This window comes from Protomyctophum parallelum (genome assembly GCF_964188405.1).
Source record: "Protomyctophum parallelum genome assembly, chromosome: 21".
NCBI lineage: Eukaryota > Metazoa > Chordata > Actinopteri > Myctophiformes > Myctophidae > Protomyctophum > Protomyctophum parallelum.
This window is the reverse complement of record NC_139713.1, coordinates 3,261,981-3,288,231: the sequence shown is the minus strand read 5'-3', so window position 1 is coordinate 3,288,231 and position 26,251 is coordinate 3,261,981. Positions and strand designations below refer to the sequence as shown.

General features: G+C 43.8%; 1 protein-coding gene across 3 annotated transcripts in view; it reads left to right on the top strand.

The window, feature by feature from the left end:
• tln1 (talin 1) overlaps positions 1 to 26,251 on the top strand; it is a 215,247-nt gene that overhangs the window by 179,585 nt on the left and 9,411 nt on the right. For all 3 annotated transcript variants that reach the window (XM_083793816.1, XM_083793817.1, XM_083793818.1), the window contains 4 exons: positions 3,784 to 3,891; positions 18,041 to 18,146; positions 20,379 to 20,503; positions 22,428 to 22,553. In XM_083793816.1, the coding sequence (XP_083649942.1) occupies positions 3,784 to 3,891; positions 18,041 to 18,146; positions 20,379 to 20,503; positions 22,428 to 22,553 (465 nt within the window). The remainder of the gene's footprint in view (positions 1 to 3,783; positions 3,892 to 18,040; positions 18,147 to 20,378; positions 20,504 to 22,427; positions 22,554 to 26,251) is intronic.

Sequence of the window (26,251 nt, the reverse complement as noted above, 5' to 3'; positions counted from 1 at the left end):
TTAGTTATTAATCTGACATGATGCACTCCTGCAAGGTTCATTTAGTTATTAATCTGACATGATGCACTCCTACAAGGTTCATCATTTAGTTATTAATCTGACATGATGCACTCCTACAAGGTTCATTTAGTTATTAATCTGACATGATGCACTCCTACAAGGTTCATTTAGTTATTAATCTGACATGATGCATTCCTACAAGGTTCATTTAGTTATTAATCTGACATGATGCACTCCTACAAGGTTCATTTAGTTATTAGTCTGACATGATGCACTCCTACAAGGTTCATTTAGTTATTAGTCTGACATGATGCACTCCTACAAGGTTCATTTAGTTATTAATCTGACATGATGCACTCCTGCAAGGTTCATTTAGTTATTAATCTGACATGATGCACTCCTACAAGGTTCATTTAGTTATTAATCTGACATGATGCACTCCTACAAGGTTCATTTAGTTATTAGTCTGACATGATGCACTCCTACAAGGTTCATTTAGTTATTAATCTGACATGATGCACTCCTACAAGGTTCATTTAGTTATTAATCTGACATGATGCACTCCTGCAAGGTTCATTTAGTTATTAATCTGACATGATGCACTCCTACAAGGTTCATCATTTAGTTATTAATCTGACATGATGCACTCCTACAAGTTTCATTTAGTTATTAATCTGACATGATGCACTCCTACAAGGTTCATTTAGTTATTAATCTGACATGATGCACTCCTACAAGGTTCATCATTTAGTTATTAGTCTGACATGATGCACTCCTACAAGGTTCATTTAGTTATTAATCTGACATGATGCACTCCTACAAGGTTCATCATTTAGTTATTAGTCTGACATGATGCACTCCTACAAGGTTCATTTAGTTATTAATCTGACATGATGCACTCCTACAAGGTTCAACATTTAGTTATTAATCTGACATGATGCACTCCTGCAAGGTTCAACATTTAGTTATTAGTCTGACATGATGCACTCCTACAAGGTTCATTTAGTTATTAATCTGACATGATGCACTCCTACAAGGTTCATTTAGTTATTAATCTGACATGATGCACTCCTACAAGGTTCATTTAGTTATTAATCTGACATGATGCACTCCTGCAAGGTTCGACCTTTTGTTATTAGTCTGACATGATGCACTCCTGCAAGGTTCATCATTTAGTTATTAGTCTGACATGATGCACTCCTACAAGGTTCATCATTTAGTTATTAGTCTGACATGATGCACTCCTGCAAGGTTCATCATTTAGTTATTAATCTGACATGATGCACTCCTACAAGGTTCATCATTTAGTTATTAGTCTGACATGATGCACTCCTACAAGGTTCATTTAGTTATTAGTCTGACATGATGCACTCCTACAAGGTTCATTTAGTTATTAGTCTGACATGATGCACTCCTACAAGGTTCATTTAGTTATTAGTCTGACATGATGCACTCCTACAAGGTTCATTTAGTTATTAGTCTGACATGATGCACTCCTACAAGGTTCATTTAGTTATTAATCTGACATGATGCACTCCTACAAGGTTCATTTAGTTATTAGTCTGACATGATGCACTCCTACAAGGTTCATTTAGTTATTAGTCTGACATGATGCACTCCTACAAGGTTCATCATTTAGTTATTAGTCTGACATGATGCACTCCTACAAGGTTCATCATTTAGTTATTAGTCTGACATGATGCACTCCTACAAGGTTCATCATTTAGTTATTAATCTGACATGATGCACTCCTACAAGGTTCATCATTTAGTTATTAGTCTGACATGATGCACTCCTACAAGGTTCATCATTTAGTTATTAATCTGACATGATGCACTCCTACAAGGTTCATCCTTTAGTTATTAGTCTGACATGATGCACTCCTACAAGGTTCATCATTTAGTTATTAATCTGACATGATGCACTCCTACAAGGTTCATTTAGTTATTAGTCTGACATGATGCACTCCTGCAAGGTTCATTTAGTTATTAATCTGACATGATGCACTCCTGCAAGGTTCATTTAGTTATTAATCTGACATGATGCACTCCTGCAAGGTTCATTTAGTTATTAATCTGACATGATGCACTCCTACAAGGTTCATTTAGTTATTAATCTGACATGATGCACTCCTGCAAGGTTCATTTAGTTATTAGTCTGACATGATGCACTCCTACAAGGTTCATTTAGTTATTAGTCTGACATGATGCACTCCTGCAAGGTTCATCATTTAGTTATTAATCTGACATGATGCACTCCTGCAAGGTTCATTTAGTTATTAATCTGACATGATGCACTCCTACAAGGTTCATTTAGTTATTAATCTGACATGATGCACTCCTACAAGGTTCATTTAGTTATTAATCTGACATGATGCACTCCTACAAGGTTCATCATTTAGTTATTAGTCTGACATGATGCACTCCTGCAAGGTTCATTTAGTTATTAGTCTGACATGATGCACTCCTGCAAGGTTCATCATTTAGTTATTAATCTGACATGATGCACTCCTGCAAGGTTCATTTAGTTATTAATCTGACATGATGCACTCCTACAAGGTTCATTTAGTTATTAATCTTACATGATGCACTCCTGCAAGGTTCATTTAGTTATTAATCTGACATGATGCACTCCTACAAGGTTCATCATTTAGTTATTAATCTGACATGATGCACTCCTACAAGGTTCATTTAGTTATTAATCTGACATGATGCACTCCTACAAGGTTCATTTAGTTATTAATCTGACATGATGCATTCCTACAAGGTTCATTTAGTTATTAATCTGACATGATGCACTCCTACAAGGTTCATTTAGTTATTAGTCTGACATGATGCACTCCTACAAGGTTCATTTAGTTATTAGTCTGACATGATGCACTCCTACAAGGTTCATTTAGTTATTAATCTGACATGATGCACTCCTGCAAGGTTCATTTAGTTATTAATCTGACATGATGCACTCCTACAAGGTTCATTTAGTTATTAATCTGACATGATGCACTCCTACAAGGTTCATTTAGTTATTAGTCTGACATGATGCACTCCTACAAGGTTCATTTAGTTATTAATCTGACATGATGCACTCCTACAAGGTTCATTTAGTTATTAATCTGACATGATGCACTCCTGCAAGGTTCATTTAGTTATTAATCTGACATGATGCACTCCTACAAGGTTCATCATTTAGTTATTAATCTGACATGATGCACTCCTGCAAGGTTCATCATTTAGTTATTAATCTGACATGATGCACTCCTGCAAGGTTCATTTAGTTATTAATCTGACATGATGCACTCCTACAAGGTTAATTTAGTTATTAATCTGACATGATGCACTCCTACAAGGTTCATTTAGTTATTAATCTGACATGATGCACTCCTACAAGGTTCATTTAGTTATTAGTCTGACATGATGCACTCCTGCAAGGTTCATCATTTAGTTATTAATCTGACATGATGCACTCCTGCAAGGTTCATCCTTTAGTTATTAATCTGACATGATGCACTCCTACAAGGTTCATTTAGTTATTAATCTGACATGATGCACTCCTGCAAGGTTCATTTAGTTATTAATCTGACATGATGCACTCCTGCAAGGTTCATTTAGTTATTAATCTGACATGATGCACTCCTGCAAGGTTCATCCTTTAGTTATTAGTTAGTTAGTCATGTTAACTCTCTGTGTGTTTCTGTCTCCTTTCTGTCTCCTACAGCAAGCTGCGTACCATCCAGAAGTCATGTTAACTCTCTGTGTGTTTCTGTCTCCTTTCTGTCCCCTACAGCAAGCTGCGTACCATCCAGAAGTCAGCGAGGAGGTTCAGTTCCGGGCGCTGCGTTACGGAAATGAATGTGCGACGGGTTACCTGGGACTGCTGGAACATGTTCTAGTGGTAAGACTGTCTGTCTGTCTGTCTGTCTGTCTGTCTGTCTGTCTGTCTGTCTGGTCCAGCGGATCCCCAATGTTTCCATGCATCCTTACATTCTCCGACTGGTGAAGATTCCTCCATCCTTAGCCCTGCCTCCGAGCCACGAGGCGAGGACGGAGGAATCCATGGTGCGTGAGGAACTGCTCTCGTCAGCCAGTGATTTATTTGATCACTGAACTACTGGCGTATCGCCAGACCACTATTCTATGATCTCTGAATGAATGAGGCTGTCCTCTGTAAAATAATATGAATAATTAGTGATCTGGTCAATGCAATCAAGTATTGCATCTTTTAGTTTGGAGCATGAGTTATTAAAGGACAACTTTAGTTTTATTTCAACCAAGGTTCACGTTTTAGGTTATTAGAGAAAGTAAAAGATATTGTAAAAAATATTGTAGCGATTTATTTTTGTATTATTTACTATAGTCCTACTAGACCCCAATAAATTACATATAGCCACAGAAGATCACAGGATCTACTGAATGTGAAGGTAGCCTACTGGGGGGGAAGCCACACTGTGTCATAGACTCAATATGTCAGTTTGACACATTCAGTAGATCTCTGTCTCTCCCTCCCTCCCTCCCTCCCTCCCTCCCTCCCTCCCTCCCTCCCTCCCTCCCTCTCTCTCTCTCTCTCTCTCTCTCTCTCTCTCTCTCTCTCTCTCTCTCTCTCTCTCTCTCTCTCTCTCTCTCTCTCTCTCTCTCTCTCTGTCTCTGTCTCTGTCTCTGTCTCTGTCTCTGTCTCTGTCTCTCTCTCTCCCTGTGTCTCTCCCTCTCTCTCTCTCTCTCTCTCTCTCTCTCTCTGTCTCTGTCTCTCTCTCTCTCTCTCTCTCTCTCTCTCTCTCTCTCTCTCTCTCTCTCTCTCTGTCTGTGTCTCTGTCTCTGTCTCTCTCTCTCTCTCTCTCTCTCTCTCTCTCTGTCTCTCTCTAACTATACAACAGACCTGTTGTGACTCATGGAGAACCGTCGGCAGGCAGAACCCCTAACCCCCCCCCCCCCCCCCACACACACACACACATAGCTACCCCCCCCCCCCCCCCCCCTCCCTACCCCGGTTGAGACAAGGTCATAGCTAAATAAACGGCAGCTATGTTGCGGTCGACCCAAGACAAACAAATGTCCTCATGCCAGTCAATGTCGGAGCGCTCGCTGGAAGCCGTAACCTGAGACCTCTCCCTCTCTCTCTCCCTCTCTATCTCTCCCTCTCTATCTCTCCCTCTCTCTCTCCCTCTTCCTCTCTCTCTCTCTCCCCCCCCCCCCCCCCCCCCCCCTCCGCCAGGCAGGGAGTATTTCCAGAGCTCCACAGTTGTCACTTAATTTGGAGTGAGGCCGGGGAGTGAAATACGGCCCCCGGGACACATCCAACCTTGGGGGGGGGGGTCTTCTATTATATTTAAAGTTTTTTATGTCCCCCCGGGCGGGCGCTCTGAGAGCCCCGATAGATTAACCACCCACTTAAGTCAGCCATTGATGGATGAAAATGTGATTTATGCTTTTGAGTTCCACGCTGAAAATAGCCCATCTACAGCCTGTCAAATATGTGTCTCATTCCATCACGGTGCTGCCGTTGGGAGCCTGTAGGCTCCTCCTCCTCCTGTAGGCTCCTCCTCCTGTAGGCTCCTCCTCCTCCTGTAGGCTCCTCCTCCTGTAGGCTCCTCCTCCTGTAGGCTCCTCCTCCTCCTGTAGGCTCTCCTCCTCCTGTAGGCTCCTCCTCCTCCTGTAGGCTCCTCCTCCTCCTGTAGGCTCCTCCTCCTGTAGGCTCCTCCTCCTCCTGTAGGCTCCTCCTCCTCCTGTAGCTCCTCGGTGGAAGGAGTAACTTCTTACTTGAGTTAAAGTAGAAATACCACAATGTAGAAAGGAATAATTTTCTAAATCTACCAAAAATAAACGTTGTTTTGCAGACAAAGTATAAAATGGGGCTTAATTTCTTGTATTATTAATGTAATTATTTAAAGTAACTAACTACTGTAGTAACCGAATCGTTCTAGGGCAGTAAAGAAATAACATGATTTTGTGTCGTGAAATGGAACTACTCGAGTAACGTAAATGCCAATGACCTCTATAGAGCACCGAAGTCTGACGTCACTTTCAGTAGAGGGCGCCAGTCCCCAGGTTCATAGATTTATTTAGTTGCATTGAAATCGCCATAGGAGGATTTTTAGATTGCTTCATATAAGAACTGTGTTTGAAAAATAAACATGTCACCCCGGCCGCTTCACTCATATGGATATGAAGAATCAACTGACTGAGAGAAAACGCTAATGTTACTGCTACTGAATTAGTTAGATTTTCGCTAGAAGCAGACTGTATCATATATGAGTGACTGACTGTTGCAAACGATACAGAGACACCTCCCTGACAATAACGCCGAGACAGCTTGTTTATTTTTGGACCACAACGCTTATAGTAGACGATATTAAGATCACCCCATGTTATTCTCCATAGAGAAATTACTTCGCGAACCAGGGGGGGAATCGAAGGGATGAGCGAGTTACGACAGGACTTCGGTGCTCTATTGAGAATGGGACAACCAACTGGGACAAGTCCTGGACCGGATGTAGGCAGAGATGCATTGGACTGGCCCGGACGGTTAGCTCAAAAGCTCCAAAACCCGGGCGTGCCGCGGGTTCGACTCCCGATCCCGACGGCCTTTGCCTCGTGTCACTCCCCATCTCTTTCCCCTTTAATATCTATTTACTGTAAATGCATTGGACTCAGGGCAACAACCAAGGTTTAATGATCTTGAATCCCTTTATTTTAGATTGTTTTGTAGTAATAGTACAACATAAACATTAAAGAGACTTTAAGTTGTTACTGTACAATACTTTAAAACAGTTGTCGTGTTGTACACATGCTTAGAACAGCTCTTATATTTGAAAACAATGTATTTCCAACTCCAGCTTGTCTCAGTTCAAGCTGCATGAACAGCGCTCGGTTTCTGCCCCCTCAATGTCCTAACTCTTCTATTAGATGGCTCTGATTGATGCTAACATACATCTTTTCAATGGCCCAGTTCAGCATTTCGTCCAAAATGCCGCCGCATTTAGTTTAACATTTTACCCAACGAGGGCGGGCTGACCGACCGACCGCATTGGTCCGTAGGTTGCGTACGAGGTGGCGTTCCCACAATGCAGTGCTGTGCTGAAAATCGCTGTTCGGGGCGGTAGGGGGGGGGGGGGGGGACCGTGACAATTGTGTGGTCAATGACAATGGTTCCCCAAATAGAGAGGCCTGTCCCCTTGTAACCAGGGTAGGACGCACGCGCACACACACACACACACACACACACACACACTCGCTCTCTCACACACTCACTCTCACACACACTCGCTCTCATACACACACATGCACGCACGCATGCACACACGCGCACACACACACGCACTCAACCAAGTATAATACTGCATGACGCATCACTTGCTGTCATGGAAGGAACATTTACAGTACTGCCACACTGTGAAAAGAGCTGCGGACAGCCGAAGAACCGTGTTTTTAGACAGCCGGAACACCGTGTTTTTAGACAGCCGGAACACCGTGTTTTTAGACAGCCGGAACACCGTGTTTTTAGACAGCCGGAAAACCCTGTTTTTAGACAGCCGGAACACCGTGTTTTTAGACAGCCGGAACACCGTGTTTTTAGACAGCCGGAAAACCCTGTTTTTAGACAGCCGGAACACCGTGTTTTTAGACAGCCGGAACACCGTGTTTTTAGACAGCCGGAAAACCCTGTTTTTAGACAGCCGGAACACCGTGTTTTTAGACAGCCGGAACACCGTGTTTTTAGACAGCCGGAACACCGTGTTTTTAGACAGCCGGAACTAGGGATGCACCGAAAATTCGGCCACCGAAAATATTCGGCCGAAAATGGCAAAAAATGTATTTTCGGCCTATTCGGTTTCGGCTCAAATAGGCCGAAAATATATCACCGAATAGTCAAAACACCGGGTCGGTATAAACACAACACGCGATTGTCTTGAACGTAACCAGAGCGCTCCGCATCTACCTCTCTCTCTCTCCCAACTTCAGTCTCCCCCCCACACACACACACACACAGTCACACAGCGTCAAGTTGCTCTGTGCTGTGGCTGCGATGCGCTCTGCGAAATCTGCGAGCTCATCAACAGGTCCCAAAACATGGTATTTGTGAGCACCGCCACTGTCTATTCTTTTGTCGTATGACAAAAAATGCTCCCCAATGTCTGAATCTGTGAGTTTGCATGCAGGCTACGACGAACACTAGCAGTAGCTTGCTCGTTAGCTCCTCAAATCTGTTCCACCTGTGTGTAATCTCAGCAGCGCATTGAAGTGGGCACAGGCAGGGCAAAAGCAGAAGCAGAACGTCCGTGAACGTTTTGCTTAACAATGATCAGTTGTTCAGTGCTGTTTAACTTTGGCATATGTGATACTAGAGCCTAGAGAACATGCTAATATGGCTGCTAAATAAGACGTTTTCCCCTATCAACTAGCATGCTATTGTGTGTGTGTGTGTGTGTGTGTGTGTGTGTGTGTGTGTGTGTGTGTGTGTGTGTGTGTGTGTGTGTGTGTGTGTGTGTGTGTGTGTGTGTGTGCACTGTGTAGGACAGTGGTTCTCATAGTGGGAGTTCCAGCTAAATTATAGATAGTTAGGAAGTAAACCAAGTGGGGCCGGTCTGTAACAGAGTGCAAAAATGGAACCAAATACACTCTCAAAATTTACATTGATTTTTACAATAGAAATAAAAATAAATTGGGGTCCCAGAGATAGAAATGGGAAGAAAGACAGTCAGCTATACACAGTCAACATTACAGATTACAGTATCATTACAAGTACAAGGAATGGCAATGAAATCAAATTGTATTAAAAATGGGGTAAAATATAAATTTTGAAGGAGTATTCATTTTTATTGTCTTTATTGTTAGTTACAACATGCCTACAATAACTTGAAGCATTTTTTCGTTTAATCGTTTAAATAATCGCCCGATGAATCGATTATGAAAATCCATAATCATGTATTTTGCCATAATCAGGTAGCTTTACAACAAAGCTGTATTCGGCTATTCGGTATTCGGTTTTCGGCCAACTGTTTCCTATATTCGGTATTCGGTTTCGGCCAAGAATTTCCCTTTCGGTGCATCCCTAGCCGGAACACCGTGTTTTTAGACAGCCGGAACACCGTGTTTTTAGACAGCCGGAACACCGTGTTTTTAGACAGCTGGTGGATGGAAGAAAAAGCTCCACTTCCGCAGACGACTGGCGCGACGGCTTGCGCTGAGGAGAGCGCAAGTCGTTCCGCGGAGGTGGAGCTTAATTCCCATCCACCAGCTGTCTAAAAACAGCTGCACACACACACGCGCCGTCACAGCTTCTTCTGTCTAAAAACAGCTGCACACACACACGCCGTCACAGCTTCCTCTGTCTAAAAACAGCTGCACACACACACGCCGTCACAGCTTCTTCTGTCTAAAAACAGCTGCACACACACACGCCGTCACAGCTTCCTCTGTCTAAAAACAGCTGCACACACACACGCCGTCACAGCTTCTTCTGTCTAAAAACAGCTGCACACACACACGCCGTCACAGCTTCTTCTGTCTAAAAACATCTGCACACACACACGCCGTCACAGCTTCTTCTGTCTAAAAACATCTGCACACACACGCCGTCACAGCTTCTTCTGTCTAAAAACAGCTGCACACACACACGCCGTCACAGCTTCCTCTGTCTAAAAACATCTGCACACACACACGCCGTCACAGCTTCTTCTGTCTAAAAACATCTGCACACACACACGCCGTCACAGCTTCTTCTGTCTAAAAACAGCTGCACACACACACGCCGTCACAGCTTCTTCTGTCTAAAAACAGCTGCACACACACACGCCGTCACAGCTTCTTCTGTCTAAAAACATCTGCACACACACACGCCGTCACAGCTTCTTCTGTCTAAAAACAGCTGCACACACACACGCCGTCACAGCTTCTTCTGTCTAAAAACAGCTGCACACACACACGCCGTCACAGCTTCTTCTGTCTAAAAACATCTGCACACACACACGCCGTCACAGCTTCTTCTGTCTAAAAACAGCTGCACACACACACGCCGTCACAGCTTCTTCTGTCTAAAAACATCTGCACACACACACGCCCTCACAGCTTCTTCTGTCTAAAAACATCTGCACACACACACACGCCATCACAGCTTCTTCTGTCTAAAAACAGCTGCACACACACACGCCGTCACAGCGTCTTCTGTCTAAAAACAGCTGCACACACACACGCCGTCACAGCTTCTTCTGTCTAAAAACAGCTGCACACACACACGCCGTCACAGCTTCTTCTGTCTAAAAACAGCTGCACACACACACGCCGTCACAGCTTCTTCTGTCTAAAAACAGCTGCACACACGCCGTCACAGCTTCTTCTGTCTAAAAACATCTGCACACACACACGCCGTCACAGCTTCTTCTGTCTAAAAACAGCTGCACACACACACGCCGTCACAGCTTCTTCTGTCTAAAAACAGCTGCACACACACACGCCGTCACAGCTTCTTCTGTCTAAAAACAGCTGCACACACTCACGCCGTCACAGCTTCTTCTGTCTAAAAACATCTGCACACACACACGCCGTCACAGCTTCCTCTGTCTAAAAACATCTGCACACACACACGCCGTCACAGCTTCTTCTGTCTAAAAACAGCTGCACACACACACGCCGTCACAGCTTCTTCTGTCTAAAAACAGCTGCACACACACACGCCGTCACAGCTTCTTCTGTCTAAAAACAGCTGCACACACACACGCCGTCACAGCTTCTTCTGTCTAAAAACAGCTGCACACACACACGCCGTCACAGCTTCTTCTGTCTAAAAACAGCTGCACACACACACGCCGTCACAGCTTCTTCTGTCTAAAAACAGCTGCACACACACACGCCGTCACAGCTTCTTCTGTCTAAAAACAGCTGCACACACACACGCCGTCACAGCGTCTTCTGTCCGCAGCGCAAAATCTTTTTTTCCGCTTAGGTCTGTAAACGGGGTCTGTTTGTGTTTGTGTTTTTTTTCTTTTTTTTTCAGCACAAATCTTTGAATATATATTTGTTCAGAGCGAATGTTTTTTTAATTTTGACGTCAGGCCTAAATGGGTTAAATAATATTGTATTTTAAAGCATTGTTGTTTTACGGTTCTGCGTCAGAAAGGTAAAGTATAAACGCATGAAAGGGGAAAAAAATAAACTTAACACAAGTGGCTTTTTTTCCATGATTAAAATATTTGTATAAGCACTAGACCTACATCGGCACGTTGTGGTCTTGTAGATCGGCTGTTTGAACTAAAATATGGCGAATAAGTTTAGGGATACACTGCGCAAAAAGCACTGAATCCGGATGTGTATATTACAGGAAACTCCCGTTAAACTTTCCAACAAACTCCGGTAAACTCCCGAATTGTACCATCACACCTGTATATTACCGTATATTAACTGTATATTACCGTATATTAACTGTATATGTACCATCACACCTGTATATTACCGTATATTAACTGTATATGCTGCTAAACTTGAGGTTTACGGTCAAATAATTGCCCGTTAACTCCTCTTTTCATGCAGTAAAGCGTTAAGAGCTCAATATATAGATGGCTCCTTACTCTTTCCTATTTGACCACATGCAGTACCATATAGTTCCAGTGGAGGGCAGAAGGGAGAAAGTCATGTAGAAATTATCGTCTCATGCATTTTGATTGAATACTTAATTAATAACAACAGTACAGTTAAATTACAGTTTTTATTTTGCGGCTTACGCCTTTTATTGGTTTTTTGAAGGGACAGACAGTAGGCTGACAGGAATCGGGAGAGAGATGGGGGGGGGGGGGATGGAAGACATGCAGTAAAGGCTGTGAATTTCAAGCCTGTTTTCTCAACTGGCTGTTTCTCTGACAGACATTACTCTATAAGCCATATCGCCAAACCTGGCGGGTCAAACTGAACAACAAACATGTCAATTTGATGATATGAAAAAAACGAAAATTCAAAAATACCGACATACATATACAAGACAAAACACACAATGCTGTTTGCATATCGACATTAGGTGGACCGATGCAGTTACTGTATCGTTGTACTACAATACAGCACGATGCAATAAACTACAACATCTACAACAATATCTCTTTCAGACGCGTACAATTCTAGACAGAACTCAGGACATCATCACCAGATATTTAACCCATTCTGACCTGAGATCAGATTCTAAAAATGTCTATTACATCCTGACAGTTTCATTATTAACCCATTCTGACCTGAGATCAGATTCTAAAAGTGTCTTAGATTTTTCAAAAATAGCAGACCTACAAGCTCATAGCGCGCCATTCGGTGGCGCGCTAAGAGCTTGTAGATCACAGGGGGGGGGGGGGCACAGCTTTCTTTCCATGTTCATGTCAACATTTAACCGTCACGTTTTATTGTCTGCTTATATAGAACGGACAGTCTACAGTCTACAGACAGTCTACAGACAGACAGACATTAAAATAAGTTTAAATCGTGTTTAATCACGAAAAAGCCTCACTAAGACCCCTTTTAATTCGTCAGCTGTCTCCGTCTAAGTTTATATATGACGGAGGCATGCCTATGTGCGAGTGTTTATATATATATATATATATATATATATATATATATATATATATATATATATATATATATATATATATATATATATATATATATATATATATATATATATATATATATATATATATATATATATATATACATTTATATAAACTCATTCTGTATGGGAATATAAAGCATTGTGTTACACTTTAGCTACTTTAGCTATCGTGAAAATCTAGCACAAATCTTTGAATATATATTATTTCAGAGCAAACGTTTTTAACTCAAATCATTGCTTCTGGGGGGGGTCCCTTGAACAACATACTTTCACATGATGGGGGTCGGCGGCCAATTACATATATTTTTTAGGGGTCCTTGACATGAAATTGTTTGAGAACCACTGACATAAAAACATAGGGTTTTTCATATAAAACTGTAGAAGACAGACATGTGTACGATCGTCCTCAGGTCGAAATGGGATATTGATGGAGGCATGCCTCTGTGTGAGTTTATATATATATATACATATATATATATATACCATATAACCATATTTGAGTCGCAGACACATTTCTAGGGGAGTAAAGATCCCTTTTCATTTTCTATATATTAGGTATGTCAAAGTTAACGCACTATTAACTAGTTAACTCACAATCCTTTTAACGGCACTATTTTTTTTAACGCACTGTGAAGTTTGACAGAATGGTTGAGAGACGCATGGCCATTTTACACTGAAGAGTTGAATAATTGTTAAACAGCTGCATTACTTAAGTTAATTTAAGTCTACACAATTAGAAAACTTAGAAAACATGTTATTTTGATCAACATGGCCTGTTATCTCTCGTAATGGTACCATTGGCCAACATCAATACAGTAATTTAGTTTGGGTCTGGAAGGCTAAATCTCATCAAATGGTGGTTCCGTGGCTCAAATGCAGAATAAATAATGGACCTTGATATGAAAGGTCTTGAAAACCACTGATTTAAAGGTATATTCAGTGATTTCACTCAAAAAACCTTAGGTTTCGTTTTTGGCTGTGGGACCCAGCCTTTCGTCCAATCAGGATAGAGAATCAAAAACGAAACCTAAGGTTTTTTGACCCCCAGCGGTTAACTGGGGACAGGGAGGAACTCCTTATATGGCCAGCACACTCTATAGTAGGGAGGATTATCACAACAAAACAAAAAAATAAGTGATATTTGAATTAAGTGAAATCACTGAATATACCTTTAAGGTATATTTAGAACGGATAAAAAATATGCAATTAATTTGCGATTAATCACAGTTAACTATGGACAATCATGCGATTAATCAGATTAAATATTTTAATCGATTGACAGCCCTAATATATATATATTGTTTTCTTTTAAATATTTCAAAATAAATGGGACACAAAAAGAGGCCTATACTCCCTTAGCAATACAAATATGCGTGAAGAAAACAGAACTTTCCGGTGCTCTGCTATTTGCGCTATAGTTTAGCTCGCAGGGAGAAGATTAACAACCCCTTTCTTTAGCGAGCGTCTCAAAGGTTCTGGGAACCCGCTGGGCCTCGAAGACCGGATCACACCTGATCCTTGAGCAAGACCCGGAACCCCTGATTGCTCCCCATGTGCACTTTGGTGCCTTCATGGTGTGTGTGTGTGTGTGAATGGGTGAATGTAATGCACAATCTATGTGCTATTTAATCAGACCAGTGTGTGTCCAGTGGAAACCTCGTATGTGAATCTGATCTCAGGTCAGAATGGGTTAATCAGACCAGTGTGTGTCCAGTGGAAACCTCGTATATGAATCTGATCTCGGGTCAGAATGGGATAAAAGCACCATTTACCATGCTCCACGACCACGTCCGTTAAGCCGTTCTGTGGAGGACACCTTTTCACAGTCTCTTGTCAAAGTTGAATACTTGCTCTTTTTCTGTGCCCCCCCCCACCCCCCCCCCCCCCCCCCCCCTCGCCACGGTCCCCTCCCCGCTGGTGGGCGGGGCCTCTATAGCCGGTGAGTCCGTCTGTGTGATTGACCTGAACAAGTGCAACAGCCTGCGTCGGTGTTCGTGAGTGAGTGAGTGAGTGACTGTCAGCCGGAAATGCCTCGTCGCAGCAACCTGCAACCTCCCTCCCCTCCCCTCCCCTCCCCCCCCCCTACCCTCCCCTCCCCCCCCTCCCCTCCCCTCCCCCCCCCCCAACACACAGAGGATAGCATATCACAGGCTATCGCTACTCTGCGTATAACAACACCCTGCTGCTCGTATATATATATATCTGGCATTGATGGCCTCAGCATGACTTTTTATAACCTGAGAAGACGAGCGGCGCTCGTGCCAAAGCGCTCGTCTTTGTGTTAACGCGTGGGTTTCAGGGTTTGGTTTTGTTGGCGTGTGGCTTTTAAAAGCCGTCGTCGGTCGCACATTAATCCTCGCAGGCAGTGAAATTAACACTCGACGGGTTGTGCTAACTAAGTGCACGTGAGATGTGTGCGTGAGGTTTAATGGCAGCGTGCGTGCGTGCACGCCACGCGGTGCACCAGGGCTGCCCTGATCAGGAGGAGATTATAGTCGACCATTAATCCGTTCTGAACGGGCACCCATTTTCGTGTCGGCATCATGTTATGCTTTAGCTATTGAAAAATAGCAGATCTACAAATAGATCTGCTATCTACAAATAGCAGACCTACAAGCTCATAGCGCGCCACCGAGTGGCGCGCTATGAGCTTGTAGGTCTGCTATTTTTTGAAAAATCGAAGAACTGACATTTTTAGAATCTGATCTCAGGTCAGAATGGGTTAATCAGACCAGTGTGTGTCCAGTGGAAACCTTCGTATGAATCTGATCTCAGGTCAGAATGGGTTAATCCAATTTAGACCTGAGACCGATTCCACAAAATGTCTTCTAAATCATGACAGTGTTTCTATGTCAGTGGTTCTCACAGGGTTAAACCCCTATGTTTCTATGTCAGTGGTGCTCACAGGGTTAAACCCCTATGTTTCTATGTCAGTGGTTCTCACAGGGTTAAAACCCTATGTTTCTATGTCAGTGGTGCTCACAGGGTTAAACCCCTATGTTTCTATGTCAGTGGTTCTCACAGGGTTAAACCCCTATGTTTCTATGTCAGTGGTGCTCACAGGGTTAAACCCCTATGTTTCTATGTCAGTGGTGCTCACAGGGTTAAACCCCTATGTTTCTATGTCAGTGGTGCTCACAGGGTTAAACCCCTATGTTTCTATGTCAGTGGTTCTCACAGGGTTAAACCCCTATGTTTCTATGTCAGTGGTGCTCACAGGGTTAAACCCCTATGTTTCTATGTCAGTGGTTCTCACAGGGTTAAACCCCTATGTTTCTATGTCAGTGGTGCTCACAGGGTTAAACCCCTATGTTTCTATGTCAGTGGTGCTCACAGGGTTAAACCCCTATGTTTCTATGTCAGTGGTGCTCAACCCAGAATGATCTGTATTTGGCACATGACCCCCATCTGAAGAATATATAATCAAAGATTTGCGCCACATTTTCACGATTTTTCAAAAATGGCAGATCTCGTAGCGCGGCACCGAGCGCCGCGCTACGAGCTTCGCAAACATTTACGGGGCCGGGCAGTTATGACGAATGACTGGAATATACAAAGAAATGCCTGACGACTGACTGGTACCAAAAAAAAGCTAAATAAACAATACAGTATAATTATGGCCAAACCAGGCCATTATATTTAGTGATTTTTATACTTTGAAAAACGTAGTGAAATGTTTGAAAATAGCCCATCTACATGCTCAGAGGCAGAGCACAGTGTGTAGACCGTCTGTTTTCACTCATTTTCAAAGCGATTCTGACTTACTGTATGCACAAATATAACATGTTTGTGACCAGCTGGTTGTATATTAATTGTGACGGGTCTAACAGTACGCACGGTTTGATGTGTTGGAGTGGTGCGCAGCATGCTGGAAATGATAATAATAATAATAACAACAATGATAAATAAATTAGGAAAATAGATGTGGTTCCAGATAAACGGAGGTTTATATGTGACTAAATTTGACTGAGGGACTGCCATTGGATTTTTTTTAGAATTTTAGTTTTTGTTTCATGTCCTATGAAAGCAGGGAATCATAGCTTCAAATTGACATATTGGTTGTTCAGTTTGACCCACCAGTTTTGGAGAGATGGCTCATAGAGTAATGTCTGGCAGAGAAACAGACAGTTGAGAAAACAGGCTTGAAAGGTTCACTTCTGTGGACTCTAACATTACACCTATAGCTACATGTTTAAGCATTTATTTCATATTTACATGTCTTCTGTGGTCTCTAACATTACACCTATAGCTACATGTTTAAGCATTTATTTCATATTTACATGTCTTCTGTGGTCTCTAACATTACACCTATAGCTACATGTTTAAGCATTTATTTCATATTTACATGTCAATTTCAACGCTGACACTTATTTCAGTGTCTAGTATGTGAACAGCCTGTGCTATTAACTCATTTAAAAAGAGTTGGTAGTGAAGAGTCTGCCTGTGCTATTAACTCATTTTGGATTAAAAATAAAGAAAAGGTTTTCTCCTCTGGTGAAAAGCTGGAGGTTGCGCGATGGCAGGCTCTCAGTCAAATCTGGTCACATATGTTAATCCTGATGACTTTTGATGACGGTTTTGATGACCCCTCCTGTGTATCGTATGACCTCCAGTCTATACCGGCATAAAGACAGTGTTTACATACACTGAATAGATGTGTGGTAGGGGCCTAGGGGGCACGGTGGCACAGTTGGTAGTGCTGTCGCCTCACAGCTAGAAGGTCCTGGGTTCGATTCCCGCTCGTGGCGCTGTGGGTGCTGGCGGCGTGTTTCCTCCTCCGCGTCATCAGTGCCCATACCCGAAGGCGGGGTTGGCGAAAGGGCCTTTATTTCTTTCGTTCTCCCCGTGTCCCCTAGGGTAGGTACCCTCACATGTTCTCCCCGTGTTCCCTAGGGTAGGTACCCTCACAAAAACATGCAGTAATCCTGGTCACTAAACTGCCTCCCCCTGGCCAGCCGGGGCGCCTGATGGAGGGGAAAGGAACTGGTCTCTATACTGCCTCCCCCTGGCCAGCCGGGGCGCCTGATGGAGGGGAAAGGAACTGGTCTCTATACTGCCTCCCCCTGGCCAGCCGGGGCGCCTGATGGAGGGGAAAGGAACTGGTCGGAATAACGTGTTCCTTCCACACGCTACGTCCAACCAGGGAAACTCCCCCCTGTCAGGTGTAAAGGAGCAACTTGGACACTCAGGCATGAAGGAAGCATGAGTTCAAGTCCGTTGCTCTTCCCTTGTCCCCCATATATGGGGACTAGGTTGCTCTCCCCTTGTCCCCCATATATGGGGACTAGGCTGGTCTCCCCTTGTCCCCCATATATGGGGACTAGGTTGGTGGAGGGTGTGTAGAGCCCAGGATCACATTAGATGATTGACCCAGGGGTGAAAATGGGGTTACAAAATCGTGGGATAAAATATATATATAAAAATAAAAATGTGTGGTAAATGTTTGCTGTCTGTCTGTGTTCTCCAGATCATCCAGAAACCGACCCACGACCTCAAACAGCAGCTGTCCAACTACTCCAAACGCGTGGCCGGTTCCGTCACAGAACTCATCCAAGCCGCGGAGGCCATGAAAGGTAAATGACCACGTTTACACGTTCGTTTTTTAACCCATTCTGGGCGGGAACCTCTTTTGGTGTTTTAAGCATTATGTTATACTTTAGCTGTTGAAAAATAGCAGATCTACAAGCTCGTAGCGCGGCACCGAGTGCCGCGCTACGAGCTCGTAGGTATGCTATTTTTTTAAAAATCGCAAAAATCTTTAACTATATATTCTTTCGGAGCGAACGTTTTTAACTCAAATCTTTGATTCTGTTGATGTCCCTGGAGGAACAACATATTTTCCAGATGTGGGTCAATTGCATATATATATTTTTGGGGGTCCTTGACATGAAAATGTATGAGAACGACTGACACAGAAACACAGGGTTTTTCAAGAAAACCGTCAGGATTTAGAAGACATTCATAGAATCGACCTCAGGTCACATTGAGACAGATCAGATGGACCTCTGTCTCCCATTGGACAGATCAGATGGACCTCACAGTCACATTGAGACAGATCAGATGGACCTCACAGTCACATTGGATACAGTAGATCAGATGGACCTCACAGTCACATTGGATACAGTAGATCAGATGGACCTCACAGTCACATTGGATACAGTAGATCAGATGGACCTCACAGTCCCATTGGACAGATCAGATGGACCTCACAGTCACATTGGATACAGTAGATCAGATGGACCTCACAGTCACATTGGATACAGTAGATCAGATGGACCTCACAGTCACATTGAGACAGATCAGATGGACCTCACAGTCACATTGGATACAGTAGATCAGATGGACCTCACAGTCACATTGGATACAGTAGATCAGATGGACCTCACAGTCACATTGGATACAGTAGATCAGATGGACCTCAGTCACATTGAGACAGATCAGATGGACCTCACAGTCACATTGAGACAGATCAGATGGACCTCACAGTCACATTGGATACAGTAGATCAGATGGACCTCACAGTCACATTGAGACAGATCAGATGGACCTCACAGTCACATTGGATACAGTAGATCAGATGGACCTCACAGTCACATTGAGACAGATCAGATGGACCTCACAGTCACATTGCATACAGTAGATCAGATGGACCTCACAGTCACATTGCATACAGTAGATCAGATGGACCTCACAGTCACATTGGATACAGTAGATCAGATGGACCTCACAGTCACATTGGATACAGTAGATCAGATGGACCTCACAGTCACATTGGACAGATCAGATGGACCTCACAGTCACATTGCATACAGTAGATCAGATGGATCTCACAGTCACATTGCATACAGTAGATCAGATGGACCTCACAGTCACATTGCATACAGTAGATCAGATGGACCTCACAGTCACATTGCATACAGTAGATCAGATGGACCTCACAGTCACATTGCATACAGTAGATCAGATGGACCTCACAGTCACATTGCATACAGTAGATCAGATGGACCTCACAGTCCCATTGGATACAGTAGATCAGATGGACCTCACAGTCACATTGAGACAGATCAGATGGACCTCACAGTCACATTGGATACAGTAGATCAGATGGACCTCACAGTCCCATTGGACAGATCAGATGGACCTCACAGTCACATTGCATACAGTAGATCAGATGGACCTCACAGTCACATTGCATACAGTAGATCAGATGGACCTCACAGTCACATTGCATACAGTAGATCAGATGGACCTCACAGTCACATTGCATACAGTAGATCAGATGGACCTCACAGTCCCATTGGACAGATCAGATGGACCTCACAGTCACATTGGATACAGTAGATCAGATGGACCTCACAGTCACATTGGATACAGTAGATCAGATCAGAAACAGAGAGCGAGATAGTGCTGCACTGTTGCCTGCTAATTACAGAGAGAGAGAGAGGCGGGGGGAGAGGGGAGTTGCACCGCTCAGTTCACACGGGTGTGATTTTATTTTCCTCCACCGCACCTGAACCGGAGTGTTCTGATCGCATACAGGACACGTTGTGAACCGTAATCAATTGATATATATATATTTAAAAAAGGCGTCATCGGTCTTCGGTCATCGCTTGTATCGCGCCACCGAGTGGCGCGCTACGAGCTTGTAGGTCTGCTATTTTTGAAAAATCGAAGAACGACTGACATAGAAACATAGCTTTTTCAGAAAACTGTCAGGATGGAGAAGACATTTTTAGAATCTGATCTCAGGTCAGAATGGGTCAAGTGTTGCTTTGAATAACATGTGTGTTTGTTTTGTGCTTCAGGGACGGAGTGGGTGGACCCGACCGATCCTACCGTCATCGCCGAGAACGAGCTTCTGGGCGCGGCCGCCGCCATCGAGGCCGCCGCCAGGAAGCTGGAGCTGCTCCGACCCAGGACCAAACCCAAGGTCAGGGGGGAGGGGCTTATAGAGAGGGAGGGGCTTATAGTTGACCCAGGACCAAACCCAAGGTTAGGGGGGAGGGGCTTATAGTTGACCCATGACCAAACCCAAGGTGAGGGGGGAGGGGCTTATAGAGAGGGAGGGGCTTATAGTTGACCCAGGACCAAACCCAAGGTGAGGGGGGAGGGGCTTATAGAGAGGGAGGGGCTTATAGTTGACCCATGACCAAACCCAAGGTTAGGGGGGAGGGGCTTATAGTTGACCCATGACCAAACCCAAGGTGAGGGGGGAGGGGCTTATAGAGAGGGAGGGGCTTATAGTTGACCCAGGACCAAACCCAAGGTGAGGGGGGAGGGGCTTATAGAGAGGGAGGGGCTTATAGTTGACCCATGACCAAACCCAAGGTGAGGGGGGAGGGGCTTATAGAGAGGGAGGGGCTTATAGTTGACCCAGGACCAAACCCAAGGTCAGGGGGGAGGGGCTTATAGAGAGGAGGGGCTCATAGTTGACCCAGGACCAAACCCAAGGTGAGAGAGGGGAGGGGTCTTCACAGAGGTGACCCCCTTTTTGAAACTAGCTCCTTGCCACTCGCCCTACACACTTCCACTTAACTTTGAGCATATACAGTGAAGGAAATAATTATTTGATCCCCTGCTGATTTCGTAAATTTGCCCTAATACAAAGAAATGAGCGGTCTATAATTGTTATGGTACTTTTATGTTAACAGATAGAGACAGAATATCAACAAAAAAGTCCAGAAAAAAACATTATATAAAGGTTATAAATTAAATTCCATTTGATCAGGTGAAATAAGTATTTGATCCCCAAGCAGATCATGACTTAATACTTGGTGGAGAAACCCTTGTTGGCAAGCACAGAAGTCAGACGTTTCTTGTAGTTGGTCACCAGGTTTGCACACACCTCAGGAGGAATTTTGGTCCACTCCTTTTTACAGATCCTCTCCAAATCCTGAAGGTTTCGAGGCTGTCGCTTGGCAACTCGAAGCTTCAGCTCCCTCCGCAGATTTTCTATGGGATTAAGGTCTGGAGACTGGCTAGGCTACTCCATGACCTTAATGTGCTTCTTCTTGAGCCACTCCTTTGTTGCCTTGGCCGTATGTTTTGGGTCGTTGTCATGCTGGAAGACCCATCCACGACCCATCTTCAGTGCTCTGGTTGAGGGAAGGAGGTTCTTGTCCAAAATCTTACCGTACATGGCCCCGTCCATCAACCCCACAACGCGGTGAAGTTGTCCTGTACCCTTAGCAGAGAAACACCCCCAAAGCATAATATTCCCACCTCCTCCACCTCCGTTACTGCCATTCAGGATGGAAAATGAAATCCATTTGGATTTGGGGAGAAGTAGTTTCATAAGGGGCTGGTATGAAGTACTTGATATAAAGAGAACATGTTTAGTTCACTAGTCTACACTCTACTCTACACCTGCCTTCATTTCATCTGATTGTCTGTCTGGCAGGCACTTAACAAGCGATCGTTAACCGTGTCTGTTAGAGAGAGGGGCAGAGAAGAGTGGCTTTGCTCAACTTGATTTATACTAATATTCTCCACTCTGATGAAGGTACATGTTCGATATATCATGCAGCCTTACTTATTAGCCTATATTTTGGCTATTAAAAAAAAAGGAGTTTTTTTTTTTTTTTTTTTTTTTTTTTTTTTCGATTATGAAATATTAAAAACGATTTCGGAGACTGATGAATGATTAATCGGAAAATCGATTAATCGGCGGTATCCCTAGTGTAAGATTGTCTTGGTATAGCATTGTCTTGGTATAAGATTGTCTTGGTATAAGATTGTCTTGGTATAAGATTGTCTTGGTATAACATTGTCTTGGTATAAGATTGTCTTGGTATAACATTGTCTTTGCCAAATGCCTAAATATTCTACTCTTCTTTGGGGGCGTGGCCGGACAGGAAGCGGACGAGAGCCTGAACTTCGAGGAGCAGATCCTGGAAGCCGCCAAGTCCATCGCCGCGGCGACCAGCGCGCTGGTCAAAGCAGCCTCGGCCGCCCAGAGGGAGCTGGTGGCACAGGGGAAGGTACGTCACATACTTAAAGTACTCTCAGGGGAAGGTACGTCACATACTTAAAGTACTCTCAGGGGAAGGTACGTCACATACTTAAAGTACTCTCAGGGGAAGGTACGTCACATACTTAAAGTACTCTCAGGGGAAGGTACGTCACATACTTAAAGTACTCTCAGGGTGAAGGTACGTCACATACTTAAAGTACTCTCAGGGGAAGGTACGTCACATACTTAAAGTACTCTCAGGGGAAGGTACGTCACATACTTAAAGTACTCTCAGGGGAAGGTACGTCACATACTTAAAGTACTCTCAGGGGAAGGTACGTCACATACTTAAAGTACTCTCAGGGGAAGGTACGTCACATACTTAAAGTACTCTCAGGGTGAAGGTACGTCACATACTTAAAGTACTCTCAGGGGAAGGTACGTCACATACTTAAAGTACTCTCAGGGGAAGGTACGTCACATACTTAAAGTACTCTCAGGGGAAGGTACGTCACATACTTAAAGTACTCTCAGGGGAAGGTACGTCACATACTTAAAGTACTCTCAGGGGAAGGTACGTCACATACTTAAAGTACTCTCAGGGGAAGGTACGTCACATACTTAAAGTACTCTCAGGGGAAGGTACGTCACATACTTAAAGTACTCTCAGGGTGAAGGTACGTCACATACTTAAAGTACTCTCAGGGGAAGGTACGTCACATACTTAAAGTACTCTCAGGGGAAGGTACGTCACATACTTAAAGTACTCTCAGGGGAAGGTACGTCACATACTTAAAGTACTCTCAGGGGAAGGTACGTCACATACTTAAAGTACTCTCAGGGGAAGGTACGTCACATACTTAAAGTACTCTCAGGGGAAGGTACGTCACATACTTAAAGTACTCTCAGGGGAAGGTACATCACATACTTAAAGTACTCTCAGGGGAAGGTACGTCACATACTTAAAGTACTCTCAGGGGAAGGTACGTCACATACTTAAAGTACTCTCAGGGGAAGGTACGTCACATACTTAAAGTACTCTCAGGGGAAGGTACGTCACATACTTAAAGTACTCTCAGGGGAAGGTACGTCACATACTTAAAGTACTCTCAGGGGAAGGTACGTCACATACTTTAAGTACTCTCAGGGGAAGGTACGTCACATACTTAAAGTACTCTCAGGGGAAGGTACGTCACATACTTAAAGTACTCTCAGGGGAAGGTACGTCACATACTTAAAGTACTCTCAGGGGAAGGTACGTCACATACTTAAAGTACTCTCAGGGGAAGGTACGTCACATACTTACAGTACTCACAGGGGAAGGTACGTCACATACTTACAGTACTCTCAGGGGAAGGTACGTCACATACTTAAAGTACTCTCAGGGGAAGGTACGTCACATACTTAAAGTACTCTCAGGGGAAGGTACGTCACATACTTGAAGTACTCTCAGGGGAAGGTACGTCACATACTTGAAGTACTCTCAGGGGAAGGTACGTCACATACTTAAAGTACTCTCAGGGGAAGGTACGTCACATACTTAAAGTACTCTCAGGGGAGGGTACGTCACATACTTAAAGTACTCTCAGGGGAGGGTACGTCACATACTTTAAGTACTCTCAGGGTGAAGGTACGTCACATACTTAAAGTACTCTCAGGGGAAGGTACGTCACATACTTAAAGTACTCTCAGGGGAAGGTACGTCACATACTTAAAGTACTCTCAGGGTGAAGGTACGTCACATACTTACAGTACTCTCAGGGGAAGGTACGTCACATACTTAAAGTACTCTCAGGGGAAGGTACGTCACATACTTACAGTACTCTCAGGGGAAGGTACGTCACATACTTAAAGTACTCTCAGGGTGAAGGTACGTCACATACTTACAGTACTCTCAGGGGAAGGTACGTCACATACTTAAAGTACTCTCAGGGGAAGGTACGTCACATACTTAAAGTACTCTCAGGGGAAGGTACGTCACATACTTAAAGTACTCTCAGGGGAAGGTACGTCACATACTTGAAGTACTCTCAGGGGAAGGTACGTCACATACTTAAAGTACTCTCAGGGGAAGGTACGTCACATACTTAAAGTACTCTCAGGGGAAGGTACGTCACATACTTAAAGTACTCTCAGGGGAAGGTACGTCACATACTTACAGTACTCTCAGGGGAAGGTACGTCACATACTTAAAGTACTCTCAGGGGAAGGTACGTCACATACTTAAAGTACTCTCAGGGGAAGGTACGTCACATACTTAAAGTACTCTCAGGGGAAGGCACGTCACATACTTTAAGTACTCTCAGGGTGAAGGTACGTCACATACTTAAAGTACTCTCAGGGGAAGGTACGTCACATACTTTAAGTACTCTCAGGGGAAGGTACGTCACATACTTAAAGTACTCTCAGGGTGAAGGTACGTCACATACTTAAAGTACTCTCAGGGTGAAGGTACGTCACATACTTAAAGTACTCTCAGGGGAAGGTACGTCACATACTTAAAGTACTCTCAGGGGAAGGTACGTCACATACTTAAAGTACTCTCAGGGGAAGGTACGTCACATACTGAAAGTACTCTCAGGGGAAGGTACGTCACATACTTAAAGTACTCTCAGGGGAAGGCACGTCACATACTTTAAGTACTCTCAGGGTGAAGGTACGTCACATACTTAAAGTACTCTCAGGGGAAGGTACGTCACATACTTTAAGTACTCTCAGGGGAAGGTACGTCACATACTTAAAGTACTCTCAGGGGAAGGTACGTCACATACTTACAGTACTCTCAGGGGAAGGTACGTCACATACTTAAAGTACTCTCAGGGGAAGGTACGTCACATACTTAAAGTACTCTCAGGGGAAGGCACGTCACATACTTTAAGTACTCTCAGGGTGAAGGTACGTCACATACTTAAAGTACTCTCAGGGGAAGGTACGTCACATACTTTAAGTACTCTCAGGGGAAGGTACGTCACATACTTAAAGTACTCTCAGGGTGAAGGTACGTCACATACTTAAAGTACTCTCAGGGGAAGGTACGTCACATACTTTAAGTACTCTCAGGGGAAGGTACGTCACATACTTAAAGTACTCTCAGGGGAAGGTACGTCACATACTTACAGTACTCTCAGGGGAAGGTACGTCACATACTTAAAGTACTCTCAGGGGAAGGTACGTCACATACTTAAAGTACTCTCAGGGGAAGGCACGTCACATACTTTAAGTACTCTCAGGGTGAAGGTACGTCACATACTTAAAGTACTCTCAGGGGAAGGTACGTCACATACTTTAAGTACTCTCAGGGGAAGGTACGTCACATACTTAAAGTACTCTCAGGGTGAAGGTACGTCACATACTTAAAGTACTCTCAGGGTGAAGGTACGTCACATACTTAAAGTACTCTCAGGGTGAAGGTACGTCACATACTTAAAGTACTCTCAGGGGAAGGTACGTCACATACTTAAAGTACTCTCAGGGGAAGGTACGTCACATACTTAAAGTACTCTCAGGGGAAGGTACGTCACATACTTAAAGTACTCTCAGGGGAAGGTACGTCACATACTTAAAGTACTCTCAGGGGAAGGTACGTCACATACTTGAAGTACTCTCAGGGGAAGGTACGTCACATACTTAAAGTACTCTCAGGGGAAGGTACGTCACATACTTAAAGTACTCTCAGGGGAAGGTACGTCACATACTTAAAGTACTCTCAGGGGAAGGTACGTCACA